The following is a 16,415-nucleotide window of genomic DNA, read 5'->3' as shown; positions in this document are numbered from 1 at the left end:
ACAAAACTCATTCGAGTTGGTGCTTGTTTTACTTTCGCTGGGTATCTTCTCTACATCTCACGGTCTCCTTCTATTTTCCTTTCTTTGTGTGTTTCACGATTTCATTACCATATTATTATTATTATTTTTAGATGATGGTAAATATATCGATCGAGTGTATGAATTTTTTTTCATCACGAGAAGACATTTTACTCGGAAAGCAAAAGTAACTCAGGCGCCGAGTTCTTCTTCTTCCCCTTCCTCCACCCCCACCCCGCCCCCACCCCCTCCCCATCTCGCTCTTTCTCTCTATTCGTCGTTCGCTTTTCATTTCGTTCATTTTTACTTACCGACCTTAAAATAAACTTTGAAGCCTTGCGACAGCGGCGTCTTTCTCCCATTGGGTTCTCCCAACCTTCTTCTTTCCTCGAGATTGAAGATGAAGCCAAAGGAAGTAGGAGTAGGAGTAGTCAAGGGTGAGGACAAAGGGAAAAGGGAAGTAGAAGTAGAAGTAGATGTAGAATGAGAGAGAGAAACGCGCTTTGAGAGATACCCCCATAGAGTTACAAGCTTTCAATTTAGTAGTGCAAACACTTAAACGTTGGTTAATATCTCCCTTTTTCATTTCCTGATTCAACTTCTGTTATTTTCTTTGTCTTCGTCCTTTTCCTTATCTCTTTCACTACTAACAGCGAAAGATACTTAATGAACGTATTTAAATGTTGTTTAACATTAAACCTAAAACAGGACGAGTCAAATGACCCCTTTTTTTTTAGAAAATTTTTATATGATAAAATTTCTTACGAGTTATACAGTGGTGTATTTTATAAAGTCAACGAATTGTTATTTTCGTATAAATGATTATAATATGGTATTATATTTATTGTTTATATATAAACATCGTCAAAAGTATTCTTGTCATTTTACTTTTCCCTTTTACGGGGGTTCGCGAGTTATTTCCTTATTAACACTCAATTCTCATACTTGTTCAATACTGTCACAGAAGTTTGTGTCTTTTTACCACCTTTCTAGAGTCAACAGTATACGATTTTTTTTTGTTGTAACGGGGGTCACGTTGCTTGTCTTAAGCAATCTAAGGGGAACCAGTAATCCAACGTGTGGCTAGGTCGTTGACTATGTTGTAAAATATATGAATTATCGAACAAGGGGGTCATTTGATACGCCATGCTAGAAAAAATAAGTGTAAGCTAAGCATCGATACGTTTAATGTTAACAAATCTTTGATGTTTTTTTTTTTTTTAATAGGAATATTTATTAACGTAAATTATTTCTTGTGTGTGTTGCAGATAGTAAGATCGTAGTAACGGAGGAAGAATGCCGTGAAATTACGACGATGACAGGTGAAAGAACGCACGTGGCTTTCATGGAAAATCATCACTTTCGTTGTCGTCGTCGTCGTCGTCGCGATATTTTTCGTTTCGACGTGATCTTTTGATAAAAAAAGAATATACAAAGAGAGAGAGAGAGAGAGAGAGATAAAAAGAAAGAAAGATAAAGGAACAATAGAAAAAAAAAAGAGGATGGACGAGATACGAGGTTCGCCAGCACGTCGTCTTTCTCAGATTCTCGATCCGATCGCACGTTTAGCGACGGATTTTGGTTCGAGTTCTTCGGCACCTTGCAGTCCAAGACTCGGTGCACGAACACACGAGTCAACGAGTTCCGTAGCACACCACCATCACCACCACCACCATCAGCAGCAGCAGCAACAACAGCATCAGCAGCAGCAACAACAACAACAGCCGAGTACACCCGAGGGTATCCGAAGACAACAACAACAACAACAACAGTCGTCGTCAGGTGTTGTTCCCGATTCGAGCCGAGTTTTGTCGAGCGGTCCTGACAGTCCTAGATTATGGCCTCGTCAATTTCGTCAAGCACCCACGCCACCACCTAGACCTCGTAATCAGAGCACCTCACCTCTGAACAACAACAACAATAACAACAATAGTGGTACTATTACTGCTGGTGCTGCTGTTGGTGCTGGTGCTGCTGTTGCTGGTGCTGCTGTTGGGGGAAGTAACGTTGGTTCTATCGTACATTCAAGAGATTCGCCCTACGTCAACGTACCCAATTTACTTTTTCAAAAGGATAAAACTTACAAGGATGCCGCTAGGAGCGCAGGTTACGTAGAATTGCGCGATCCAAAGAGCAAGTGTAGTCCTTACGATTTCACATCGGAATCAAGCGGTCACGTTGAATATACCGACAAGAGATCGTTCGCCGCGCAAACGGATTTCTCATCCCAAACTAGTGCAACCACCACCACCACCTCTTACGAACCCAAAGATCTGTCGGCCCTTGCCCGAGGTAGACCAACCTTTGATCCTGGATCCTCTACCAGGGCTCACTTCGATAGAGCTTTTTCCTTCTCCGGTAGACAACCGGTGGATCATCAACAACAACAACAACAACAACAACAGCAGCAACAGTCTACGGGTAGAACGTTCGCCGAGAACAGATTGTTTCTCGATCAGAGGACCGCGGCAGATGCGAAGAAGGAAAAACTTGAAACTAGACCTACGTATGGATCCTCCAAAAGTTTCGACGGTTATTCGAGCGCCGTTGAAGAACTCAATTGGCAAGAGAGATGTCTCGAATTGCAATTGGAACTACATCGTAGCAGAAATCAAACGATCAAAGTACGAGATATGCTTCGAGAAAAGGTAAGGGAACTATCTATTTTGTTTTTATTCGTCTAAACTATTCTATCCTAGCGAATATCGATTTTCATTATTTTCTCTTCTTACGTATACAACTCTTACGTAGGTTATCTCAGGTGTTCTCTGAGATGGAAGGGAGGAATGGTGGGAGGGGTTGTAGTGGTAGCGGTTGTTCTTCGTCGTTGTCGTTACGACCCTCCTTTTTCCTTCTTGCATTTCTTTTTTTTATTACGACAACGGCCGATAACTTTACGATCCTAGAGCTACTCGAGCCGACTTTTTACGGGCCCGTTGAAACTTTATAAATCGTTATCGTACTCGCGACGAAAGTATGAACGATTCACCGGCATATAGCATAGTAGTAACAGTAATAATAGTAGTAGTAGTAGTAGTAGTAGTAGCAGCAGAGAGTAGACGAGAGAGACCAAATGTTAGAGTTCTACTCTCTTCCTACCACGAATCGATATGCTGGCCGTTTCGTGCATTGAACGACCGCATTGCGATTCGTAGGCAGACCTGAAGATATTTACTCGACTCGAGATAGCCATCCTCTCCCCTATGCACCACCCAACTGCACCCGACCCCCCCAATTCTCTCCAACTATCTCGACCTATATTCTTTTTCATTTTTTCTCTCTCTCTCTCTTTCTCTTTTTCTTCAATAAGAGTCCATTGGGGAAGTTACCTTTTTGACTTCTTCTGAAAGCATCCTTACCTACAATTCTTTCTTTAAAATATCTTTTGAATTCCCAATCGTTCTCAATAGCTTATTCAAAGTATTACCACCACTACCACTACTACCACCACCACCATTACCATTACCATTATCACCGAGCAGAGTGTAATTTTCTTTAACGCGTTTGTCCTCTCTTTGACCTCCGTGCGGCAACGGCGGAATAATCGAGATCATCTCGTTGATCAAATTCGCGTGATGCAAGAGCACCGTATTATCGCATTCATTAAACTTCGTGTAAGTATATTATATATGTATATAGATGAAGGATAGTGTATGCGAATTACATACCTATATCGAGCGCTTCTCGAAACGATGGCCTCGAAACGAGCTGAATTTAGTCGCTAAATTACAAGTGACAACGACACGCGCCACTTTATAACGTTTCTCTTCGTAGTTACTACAACCCATTCATCCACCATATATATACAGGTATAGAAATACATGGAAATAATATATACGTTAACACATTTATACCTACCTACCTACAGTCATGACGATTAATTTTCATATTCTGTATTTCTCTTTCTCTCTATCTCTGTTTATCATCTTTGAAAACAATTTTCTGCTATAAAATAATACCAAATATTCTCTTAACAACCCTTTACTGACTTTAATTATCAAATTCTCATTTCTATTCGTTGCATTAGTGGAAAATTGGTTCGATCGAATCTTGTACACCTATAGGAAGAAACGTTTAACCAACACACTATCAACTCGATTTTACCTTCATTTCCGGATATATCAAAATGTTCCTACGTACGTACGTACCGGTTGGGGCCAGAACGGTAATATTCGTGCGAGTTAGGGTGAAACAAAAGAGAGAAAGAGGAAATGATAGAAGAAAGTTTTATCCGTGAGCGTAACATACGTCAAAGGAATTACACGATTCTAGGGTCAGCCCTTGCTTGGGTGGTGTAGAACATATAACAACCCGGTCGAATCGTTTTAGTATGCACGATCACGCGCAACGATTTAGCGTGGCCAACCCCCCTTACTAGATAAGGCACATCGTTCGTGGTAGTAGTAGTAGTGGGGCTGGAGGTGGGGGTGGGGGTGGATAAAGGGGGTTGTAAAGACAGCGACCGCTGTTGGTCGTTACGTAGGCAGTGCATTCTAAAGAGATAGAATAAGAGAATAGAAGTGAGTGAATGAGAGAGAGTTAGTGAGTGAGTGAGTGAGTGAGTGAGGGGGGGGATAGGAACGTGCAGGAAAGTCCTTGACTCTTCAAAACCCTCTCGGCCTTTAAACGAACCTTAAACGAAATTGAATCACTTAAACGAGACAAAGAGCACCTGCAGCACGGTCTTTAACGCGTTGTTTACCCGCCATCATTGTTCTTTCGGGAATCTCGCAAATCTCGTTAACTCTCAGTTCTATTCTCTTCTTCCAACCTCTCTCTTCTCCATACCCCCCTGCCCATTCCCATTCCCACCCCCCACCATCACCCCCGTTTTCATTACTCTGTCTCTTACTGACTCTCTTTTGATTTTATCAAGGCCGGTCCTTTCGCGTTTTTAGATACGCTTAGAAATTTTCCTAATTCCGAGCATCGTTTTATACGTTTAGCGTTTCCCTCGACTTTCAACGAACGTTGAATTTTAATAGCGTTCCACGAGATAATATATAGATAGATAGATAGATAGATAGAAAAAGAGAAAGAGATGAAAATTTGCTTCTCTTTGTAGAAATTTAAATAAAAAAGAAAAAATGAATAAATGATGAGATTATCAATGGGGGTTATTATTATTATAATTCTTTTTATATCGTCGAGATTCGTTAAATGATAGAAGATCGATTTTTATTTTCTGTCAGAATTAATGGAGAAAACGAGAAAGAAAAGAAAAAAAAGAGAGAAAAATAAAATACAAAATAATCATCGTTATTGGACCGTTGCCAAATGTTAGAGGAAAAAAGGTGAGGTTTTATTTACTTACTTACTTACTATCTCTCTCTTTCTCTCTCTATCTACTATTATTCTTTTCCCCGTTATTATCAATCTTATCGAATGAACGTTACCCGTTTATCGACGTAATACACCGAAGAAAACGGTCCTCCCCTCGTTTGCGAAACCGCGACGACCACCACCCCTGATCGTAACCATTCACCAAACCCTTCCTTATCGGTATCAAAAAACTATTCTTTTTTATTATTATTAAAACAGATGATAAAAAAAATATAGAGAAAAAGAAAAAGAACAAGAACAAGAAGAAGAAGAAGAGTAAAGGGGAAAAATAGAAAGAATGGAAAAAAAGGAAGAAAAGAAAAAGGATCGAAAAGTCACTTTCGAGTCTTTACGAGATTTTCTTTCTCTCTATCTCTCTCTCCCTCTCTCTCTATCTCTCTATCTCTCTCTCTCTCATTAAGTTTCTTGCTCGCGTGAGGAGAGAAAGAGTACGAGCAAGGAACAACACGGAAAAGGCAGCTACGCCCGTCAGAAAAGATAAGACCCTGCCCCTCCCCCTTCCTCCCACCACCTCCTCCTCCTTTTCCCCCGTTGCCTCCTCCTCTCTTCCCCCCCCTTGCGTCTTCGTCGAGGGAAGGCGAAGGCGAAGGCGAAGGTCGTTATCGTTGAGATGCTCGAGGCCTTCTATCTCTCATTTTCTTTCCTTGTTTCTCTCGTAAAGTTTCCTCGTTGCTGCACAGCTTACATCACGAGGTTCGGTGCCCTCACGACAGACGTAACCGTTTGTTTATACGATATAACGTAGGTTATACACGTAACTTCGCCATTTAGCTGCCACTCCTATCGATTTTCCCCCTCCCCCTCCCCCTCCCCCACTCCTCGCCCCCCTTCGCCCCTCCCCCTATACCTTTTGTGCATTTTCCTCTACCCAATTTTCTTACCCATTTACGTATTTTACTTATTTACCCTTGCCGTGATTACTGTATAAGAATTTCCTGCAATATATTATTTTGATGTTAATTTTTATCTTCAGTTTATTTCGGTCGTTTTATCTTTTTTTTTTTTTTTTGTTTTGTTAAATAAATGATCAGAGTGGTATGTATGGTTAACGTGGTTTGTATGGTATAGTGGTATTTATGGGAACGGGTTTGTTTAAAAATTTGTAATAGAAGATGGATTTGTTTTAAAATTATTATATAGGGTTCTCCTGACGCGTTTTTATTTTTGTTCGATTAGGATTTCGTTATAATTAATGATCGATTTAAGCAATAATTTGTTTAACATTGATTATAAGATTTTGATTGTATATTGATATATTATACACATGGTATATAAATAAATATTAATACTTTATACTTTTTACTCGTATTAATCATCCAGAAAGAAATATAATATGATTTATGTATTATTCGCGTTACAGGTAATACTATTGAACGCGTACTTTCATTTGTCTCATTGATTTACTTTAATATGCAAATTAGTACATAACACTTTTAGTAAACTTTGATATTTCAAGATATATAATATTTAAACGAGGTCGACGAAAAAAAAAAAAAAGAAGTTACGTTGAGAAATGCGATTACCAGCTGATCAAGTAGTTTCTTTCCTTTTTTTTATCATTTTTTAATCTCTCTCTCTCTCTCTATTTCTTTCTCTCTTTCTTCCTTTTTTGTTTCCCCCATAAACTAGTCGCGGTTACGAAGAAAAGTTAATAGCCGGTACAAATATCCCGAAGCGTATACCACCGTATACACGCACATCCATTTACACGTATATAATACAAACACATACATATATCTATCTATATATATATAGGTATATAGTATCGCGAACAAAACTCGCGTGTTCTCTCCCCGAGAGTTGACCTTTTCTCGCGTGACAGCAAGCTGCATTCCACTTTCACGGGCGCTCTTGGAAAATCGTTTAAAGAAAATTGCGAGAACTCTTACGTGTATGTAATTCTAAGAAAATAAGCCAACGCACGTGTGTGTGTGTATATATATATACCTCGTTTCGTGCTTTAAAATCATTTGCGGAAAGTTTTGGTAGGAATTTTCAAGGCCATCTCACAATTATCCATCCCACCCCCTCAACCCCCTCTTTTTCCAATTCAATTAAATCTAATATTTTATTTTTCTCTTATATTAATTTACTTTTAACGAACTATTGCGAATATCAATATTTTTGATTTTCTCTAAAAGATGGGGGAGGGGGGAAAAGAAAATTAAACTTTTCCCATAAGTAAATTAGATTTTCATTATAATTATAATAAAACGAAATGGAAAAATTTTTTCTATAACTCAACGGGTCGATGTGTACGATCAAAATTCAATTCAAATTAATTTCCTTTTATTTTTCTTCTCGTTCCAAAAAAGTTATCAAAAATAAATTTTCTTTTGACATTAAATTTTCATTTAATTCCTAGTAGAATTACGAAGTTCTACTACAAAAACTGACATAACTCAACATGTTAGCTTAGACATTGAGAGTAGAAAAGCAACGAATGTTCGCAATGTGACGTACACGTAGAACCATAGTAGGTAGTTTTCGAAAAAAAAACAAAAAAAGAAAAAAAAAAGAAAAAGAACCGGCTAGAGGGAAGAAGAGGAAGAAGAGGAAGAAGAGTCATGCGAATGTGTAAGCTCGCGAGAAGAATGAAACGAAACGAAACGAAACGAAACGAAGAGATTGATGGTGAAGGGATAGTCGTGTGGGGTGGGGGGGAGGGAAGAATAGGAAGAGGGAGATATCAGTGGTGGTGATGATGGTTGTGTTGGTAGAGTAGTATAGTAGCGAATCGTGGAAGCGAATGAAACGCGTTGACGAGAATTTTGCGAGTCGTGCTGAGTCGGAAATTATACGTCCGTTTTCTACGGACACAACCGTGTTTCAACCTTTTTTTTTTTTTTTACGAAAATTCTACCACGCGTGCTACAATGTTACCTCTGTCCTACCACCACCACCCCGCCCCACCCCCTTTTTTCCACCCAACCTACCTCCCACTTCCTCCCGTCAGGAACTTTCTCTATTTCTCTTTCATTTTCATTCCGTTTATCTATCTATCCTTTTCTAGTATTTATCCCTAGCGATGGAAACGTCGAGTTAAACGGAAAATCGCTAAACCGTATCGCGGCTGACTGGCCAACAATGTACACAGTGGCTCTCCAAACTATTCTCATCTCGGTTAACAAAACTCTCACTCTCTCTCTCACTCTCTCTCTCTCCCTTTTTCTCTCTTTTTTCATCCTTCTTTTTATCTCTATTTCTCTCTCTCTCTCTTTCGCGTGATATCTCGTCCTGCCTGCCGACGGGTGAAACAGACAACACGTTCAATGTATATACGTACTTATGTATGTATATATGTATATATGTATATATGTATATATGTATGTATGTATGTATTTATGTACGTACGTAAAATAGAACTGACTTCGTTATATATTTTCCCCAAAAGCAATTAGGAAGGATTAAAGTCTCGATATGGAGAATAAACTCATTTAGTTAGGTAATGAAAAGCCAAGGGTTAGTTGACGTTTAAACGATATTTCGCTTATATAGGTACGTACCTTTCAGGAATATGCAATTTTTTTAAATTACTTTCCACTGTACCTATTATGAAAAAAAGAGAGAGAGAGAGAGAGAGAGAGGTAGACTGTGTATTGTATTTTAATTAAACATATTTTCATTTTTTTTCTTCTTCTCTCTTCTTCTTCTTCTTCTTCATTTTTATTTATTTTTATTTTTATTATTATTTTGTTCTTTTTAAAACACGTGGTGGATCGATTATAATGAGAGACGCGTGTGTCCCGTATGCACGTACCACACAGCGTATCAAAACTTTTAAGGGAAATGAAAAACCAGAAGGGGTAAAAGAAAAAGAAAAAAAGGGTTTATTTTTTAGGCCAACACTACGGTAGTAAAAACAACGGCAATAGTAAAACGTTGTCGTTTGACGTTAACAGTCGTCCTATTTTTCACTCATTTCTTGCTCCAGTTACGTTTTTTCTTCTTTTTCTTCTTCTTCCCTTTTTCTTTCTTTTTTTTTTTTCTTTTCTCTTCATTTCACGGACTAAAATCGCGACAATAATTTTCCTTCGAAATTCGTATATCAACGGTTCTTTCGTTTTATATATCCTAAACGTTTAAGGGGTTATACGCAGTTAGAATTTTCAAAAAATCGATTTTTTTTTTTTTCATTTTCGGAATGTACATATATTTAAGTATGTTCTCTGAAAATTTCAAATCGATCCGGCAAATATTCTTCACTTCATGTAAGCTGCAAACAAAAATTTTTAACTATGTAAAACGTCTCTTTGAAACTTTAAACGCGTTTTTCTCAAAACGGTATTTTCAAAGCCGGTGATCTCGATTTTTCAAAAACGGCCTAACCGATCGGTTTCGAATTTTTACACAATTTTCTTAGATATATTCCTCAGGTATTAAGTGGAAGGAATAATTATTAAAAAATTTATTACTATTTTTTTTTAACAACTTAGAGCGAAAATTTTAGTCAAAAATACAAACTTTTTTTCAAATAGACGCCATTTTGTCAAAAATCAAAATTTTTAATATTCATTCTGCTTAATACCTGCATTAATCTATCCTTTAAAAGAATCCACTATATTTTATAATTTCAATGATCCAAACCGCCAAAATGGAGATCACCGCCAAACATCTTTTTTTAGAGGACGTTCAGGAAATCATCTACAGGAGCGGTGCAGATTAATACTTTTACATATTTGATGCGCTATTGTATTCTCAAAAGTTGGCTCTATTTGAATTACCATCACTTTTGTTTGAGAAATAAAAACTGTTTCTAGAAAAAATTCATGAAAATACGTCTTTTTCGGGCCTCGCAACTGCGTATAACCCCTTAACGGGATTGGTTGGATATTGTATGAACAGGTATAGTAGTATAGCATAGGTATACTAGTAGTAAAGCTTACGGTTATTATTGTGATTGAACAAACGAGCCCTTTGTAATTAACTCTTCGCCATCGTGTTATCACGATGCCATTTCTCCTATCCACATATACATACATATATATTATATATATGTATATATGTATTGCATGTATATATTACCTCACCCTTCTCTCTCCTATCTTTTTCTCTTGTATAATATTACACACCGGTATTTATAAAAAACTCGCATCATATACACAACCTTTATCGTTTGTCACATTCATTTGTAAATTGATACCCCAGGTAGCAGTAGATAGGTACGCGTCAGTGCATCCATTAAAAATCGATTTCCTCTACCGACCCCCCCTCCTCCTCCTCTTCCTCTCTTTTGTATTTTGAATCAGTCGGCAATGAATTTTTTGTATTTCTTTTTTATTTTATTTTATTTTATTTTTATTTAAGGCTTCGTTTAACCTATTGTTTAAATGAAATTCAATAAGAGGAAAAATGTTGAACATTAATTTACGAAAATGAAAAGTCATTTTCTCTCTCTCTTTCTCTCTCTCTTTCTCTCTTTCTCTTTTCCCTTTATTCTCTCAGTTTGCGCCGATGAATAGGCAACTATTTTGCATAGATTTCTCGAGGGCCCAACAAAAGGTTCGCTATAATGTCGCTAAAGCTCGGATCTCCGAGAAAGCTTCGGTTTAATCTTCATTAGAATTTCTGATTTGCAAGCCGAAAGAAGAGTCGGAAATGTTGCAGGTTGCATGGACTATGAGTACCCACCGTTTCAACCTGTTATTTCCTTCTCTCTTTTACTCTATCTTTCTTCTTCTTTTTTCTCTATTTCGAGAAAAGGTAGACCACCTGCTGTTAAATATTTCATATTTCACTTCGAGAATTTCGCTTAATGGCCGTCACCTTTTGCCCTCCACTTAGATCAAAATAATAATAATAATGATGATGCAAAAAAGGGGGGAAAGAGAAGAGAATTCTTTTAAAAATATAATAAGAGAAAGATTGAGAGAAAAAGAGAGAAAAAGAGAGAGAGAGAGAGAAAATAAAAAAGAATTATCTCTTTGTATGAGCTTTATTTTTTGTATTATTTTTATATTTTTTTCCAAGAGATATCTCAGATATCTCTTTTTATATTTCTTTACCTTTGCTCGTCGTATTTCTAAGCTAAGATTCGAGAGAATCCGAGAATGCATCTGGAATATTTTTTACCTTCGCATAAATAGAGAATGGTATCTCTTTCTTTCTCTCTCATTTTACTTTCCTACTATAAAGATCTGTAACTTTAAAAAACTTACGGGAATGCGTATATCCTCTCTCTCTCTCTCTCTGTTTATGTATATGTGTGTGTGTGTGTGTATGCATAAGAGGTGGCGAATTATTGTGAATAAGGCTTTACGTTCGCTCAGCTTTATTCGGAAATAGCGACACTTATGCAAACACGTATTGCATTTACCAGTGTCTCTTGTATATTGTATACGCGTGTACATTACCAGTCAAAAGTTTCAAATCACTTGCTGCGATATTTCGATTTTATTCATTTTCAAACGATTTATCGTTTTTTTTTTTTCTTGTCAAATATTAATCAATCGAATAATGCTTTTAAAAGATTTCAAGATTTTCTTATATCTCATAGTTGTTAGTTTATGGACCCATTTTATGGTCGACATGATAATTGCCAACACTCTTGGAATAATGTCAGGCTGTCGTTAAAAATAATAGTGCTTCTTTTTATTATTAAAAGGCAATTCATAAAAAGAAAAATACTCGTCCTAGATGTAAGCAAAAAAAATAAAATAAATCAGTCGTACTTCAAAAAATATTTAACATTAAACCTACCGACACTTCACGTATATCTATTCGTTTGAAAAAAATCATCTATTTCCATATAGAATGAGATTTTAGTCCACTTGGACAGTGTGCGAACAATATACTTTATTTTAATTAGAAACGAATAATATAAATATTCATCAAATTTGTTTAAAAATGACAGAACTTGGTTATTTGATCGTACGTGATCAGGTGCGTTTAGTGTTCATTATTTTCTTTATCTTATAAATGTTTTATTTTTTTTTATTTTTCATCGAAATTTACGTATTAGATACTTTTGATCGATAGTGTATAATATACACACATATATATATATATATATTATTAGTAGGAAGTATACTTATATATGATCCTACGTGATTAGGTGCGTTTAGTATTCATTATTTTCTTTATCTTATAAATGTTTTGTTTTTTTTTATTATTATTTTTCATTGAAATTTACGTATTAGATACTTTTAATCGATAGTGTATAATATACACACATATATACATATGATTAGTAGGAAGTATACTTATATATGATCGTACGTGATTAGGTGCGTTTAGTATTAATTATTTTCTTTATTTTATAAATGTTCTGTTTTTTTTTTTATTTATTTTTCATCGAAATTTACGTATTAGATACTTTTGATCGATAGTGTATAATATACACACATACATACATATTATTAGTAGGAAATATACTTATATATGATCATACGTGATTAGGTGCGTTTAGTGTTCATTATTTTCTTTATTTTATAAATGTTTTATTTCTTTTTTATTTATTTTTCATCGAAATTTACGTATTAGATACTTTTGATCGATAGTGTATAATATACACACATATATATATTATTAGTAGGAAGTATACTTATATACTTACATATGTAGACACGTGATATGTATGTAAGTACGTGTGTCGTCTAGGTAGTATAAAAGGGACCGTAGCTGGAGAGCATTGTTCGAGAGTCCCTATTAATATTGCATTCCATCGGAAGTCCGTATACAGGGTGGTACGCGCTCCACATATAAAGTTCGTATCAATATTGATTCGCCGGCCGGCGTGAATGGAAGCTCTCGTGCAAACAGACAGGTCTTCCGCTTATATAGAGATTTCAAAAGACGCCGTAACGTCGATGCCATACGCTCGTCTGCATCTACGAAGGTACAGGGAGAAGGTACGAAAAAATTCTTCCTTTCATCCACGCTTCTCTACACCCTTTGAGACTTGCCTCGACGAGTTCCTATTCGCGATTTCCTACGTATACATTTACATTTACATATATATATATATAGATAGATAGATATGCACAGATGATATAAGCAAATATGTATTTATTTACTTACTCAGTTACTTACTTCGTCTTAATTAGATAACTCTTTAACTTTATAGTCAAACTTTAACGTTATAAATCTAATTAAATGGATGACGATTTGTTTGTCAATTTATTTTCTCTATCTCATCATATTTATCTTTTCAATTTATTTCGATTAATTGTCGTATTTATCATTCTTTTTTGAATTATAATTTATAATCTTATTATCTATCATTTATGCGCATACGCTGATAACTAATAATTAATTATATTGTATATTGTTATTTTAATCTATGTAAAAGTAATTTTTTGTTTATTATATAGTATTACTTTGTTTAATGCAAATAATGTAAATGTGTCGTTAATTATTATTAATATTGATTAATGATAATCAAAGGATAATTAAAAAAACCGATCAACGATGCATGTGTGCATCCTAATTATTTCGAATAACAACAACGACGTACTTTCAATATCAAACTATTCTAAACTCGTGGTATATATATTAGCAAAAAAGCTCAATGTTTGAAATTTTCTTTTTCCCGTTGGAAAGAAGTTTAGTTTTCTAGTCTCAGCAAAAGCAACAGTAAAGACGACGGGCGACAGCGGGTGTCCCGCTTTAATATCGACCAGGAAAAGAAAAGAAAAGAAAAGAAAAGAAAATAAATAAGAGGAAGAATCTCTAAGTCTATGTGTCCGTGTGTGTGTGTGTCTCTTTTTCTGATCCTTTATTTCGTCCTTGGAGCTTTCATACTGAATCTTCCTATCCGTTAGGTCTCGGTACTTTTCTTGATAACTGGAAAAGAGAAAGAAAGAAGAAAGCATATCGATGCTTATGCGTCGGGCATTATGCAACAGGGTGGGTGGGGTTGGGGGCTATGAAAAACAAGGATTGTCGATAGAAACGTACGCGTGTGTTCGTGTGTCTTCGCGTGTATGTGTATTATGTACATATATACGAGAGAAAGAGAGAACTGGCACTCTCTATTGATACAGATGATGGTCTTGTACATCGAAAGCTCTTGGGACCTATACGATTCAGCCACCCGTTACATTACCGTGAAATATTCGCCATTATCTTGATTTGTACACCTACAACAACCGCTGTCCCCGCAGTTCGTCCTCTCGTTTGCTCGTTGTACGCTCGTACGTTCGCTCGTTTCACTAGCTGTTTGCCCATAGTAGTCGTTAATTTTTCATCCTAATTCATCACGGATATATTTACCCGACACTATACCCGTTGCCGTATTATTCCCCCCCGTTTTCTCACACCGCTTTCTCATTCCATCTATTTATCTATCTATCTATCCCACCTGTCCTCTTGCTTTCACTTTCGTTTCGCGTAACTCGTGTCCGGCAAATACCTGTCACCTTCAATTTCTTTTTCCCTCTGTTTCTTTTTTTCCCTCCTCCTTCTTCCTCTTCTTCTTCTTCTTTTTTCTCTACGCTCTCTCTCATTTTCTTTATTTTTTCCACTTCGCGTTTCGAACAAATCGATTGAGCGCGTTATCGTCCTAGCTCGTGGGAACTAGCTAAAATAAAAAAAAGAAAGAAAAAGGGTTGGATAGTACAGCGCACAGCTACTACATTGGTTACAATGGAAATTGGATTTTCTCGCGTTCGTATCGTGCATTTTAAATTTGCGTCGCCCGGCAAGACGGGGAAAGCTACGCTAGTTTTTTCGGTTTTTCGGTTAGAATAACAGCACTGACAGAAAACGGAGAAAGTGCGCGGTTCTATATTTGCGTATACACACCCGTATATCTATCTATCTATCTACATAGATAAAATATTCTCTCAGTACGAACGATCGAGAATAGACGAATGAGAGTGGTGTGGTAACAACGTTTACACCAACCAACACACGAACGGATCTACCTGGCTTATTGTCAGAATTATTCCCTTCTGTGTTTTTATTATTTTTCTTTTTTTTTTACAGGCGACTATCGAAATCAATTATTTCTCGAGCAATCGTAAAATTATTAGCCGAAAGTAAAGCTGTTGAAGAAGACACAAAAAACTTACGCTTGACCCTAATCTAAGTTCCTGATTGATCACCCCCAAAGTTACCCGAGGTTTGACGCTACTTAAAAATTGCGTCAAAGAAATAGAAAAGAAAAAGAAAACAATTTTCCTTAGCATCAGTCTTTCCATGCGTCAAAGTAACTGCACTATTATTCTTAACCGTGTCACCACGTCACAGTATTACGATTTTTAACGAGAACCATTCGTCCTTTTTTGAAAGAGTGATAATTATCAACAACGTAGAGGGATAGTTATCAAACATCATCTTCGCGTGTATAGTTGGTAGTAATTGTACCGTCGAGTGCATCTTTCTCATCCGCAAGTTCTTTGTCCCTCCTCCTCCTCCTACTCCCCCTCACCCTCACCCTTTTTTCTATTTCTCTCTTTCTCTCTCTCTTACATACACCTCTTTCGAGTTGTTTTCATCGTCAACGCGAAAATACGAAAGAAAGATAGAATGAGAAAGTGGGCGGTGACGTGAGAGGAGGAGGAGGAAGAGGAGAGAAGGGAATGGGGCCGAAGGGTTGGTTAGTAGTAGAAGAGGGCAGAGTGCCAAAGACGTTGCCGGATAAAGGAAAGAGAAGACAGAGAGAAGAAGAAGAAGGGTGTCTCTAATTGGTCCAATCTAAGAGCTTGTCTCAAAGAGAAGTTTCCCGGGTTTCCTTCGTACTTGCTACTACCTTTCCTGCACCACACGTACGAGATGTTCTAAAGGCTTATGACCGTCCACGTACTTACTTGCACCACCACCCCATGCATATAGACACACACACCTATGTAACTTACACACAGATGTATCTCGTATAAGTATAAGTGGGTAGAAGTGGGTACATTTACAGTGGAAGTAAGACAGAGACACATATACACAGAGAATGAGAAAGAGAAAGAGAGAAAGCAAGCAAGCAAGCTTGGAAGATGCACGAAATACAAGTTGGAAACGCGACATCAGCAATGAGAGAGGATAGCCTGCAGACACGTACCAACGCAATGTCGTCTGCTCACCCTCATTTTCACAGATCCAACTACGACGTCACGAAGCTT

At 36.9% G+C, this 16,415-nt stretch overlaps 1 protein-coding gene across 17 annotated transcripts in view; it reads left to right on the top strand.

The window, feature by feature from the left end:
* LOC122524814 (uncharacterized protein CG43867) overlaps positions 1-16,415 on the top strand; it is a 134,726-nt gene that overhangs the window by 20,715 nt on the left and 97,596 nt on the right. For 16 of the 17 annotated variants that reach the window (XM_043647262.1, XM_043647271.1, XM_043647276.1 and 13 more), the window contains exon 2: positions 1,287-2,666. In XM_043647262.1, the coding sequence (XP_043503197.1) occupies positions 1,521-2,666 (1,146 nt within the window). In that variant the 5' untranslated portion in view covers positions 1,287-1,520. Of the gene's footprint in view, positions 1-351; positions 456-1,286; positions 2,667-16,415 lie in introns of those variants that run through there. The other variant, XM_043647269.1, reaches the window with a different exon arrangement.

Source organism: Polistes fuscatus, unplaced genomic scaffold (genome assembly GCF_010416935.1).
Source record: "Polistes fuscatus isolate 324 unplaced genomic scaffold, CU_Pfus_HIC Scaffold8, whole genome shotgun sequence".
Classification (NCBI taxonomy): Eukaryota; Metazoa; Arthropoda; class Insecta; order Hymenoptera; family Vespidae; genus Polistes; species Polistes fuscatus.
This window is presented reverse-complemented; position numbering and strand designations above follow the sequence as displayed.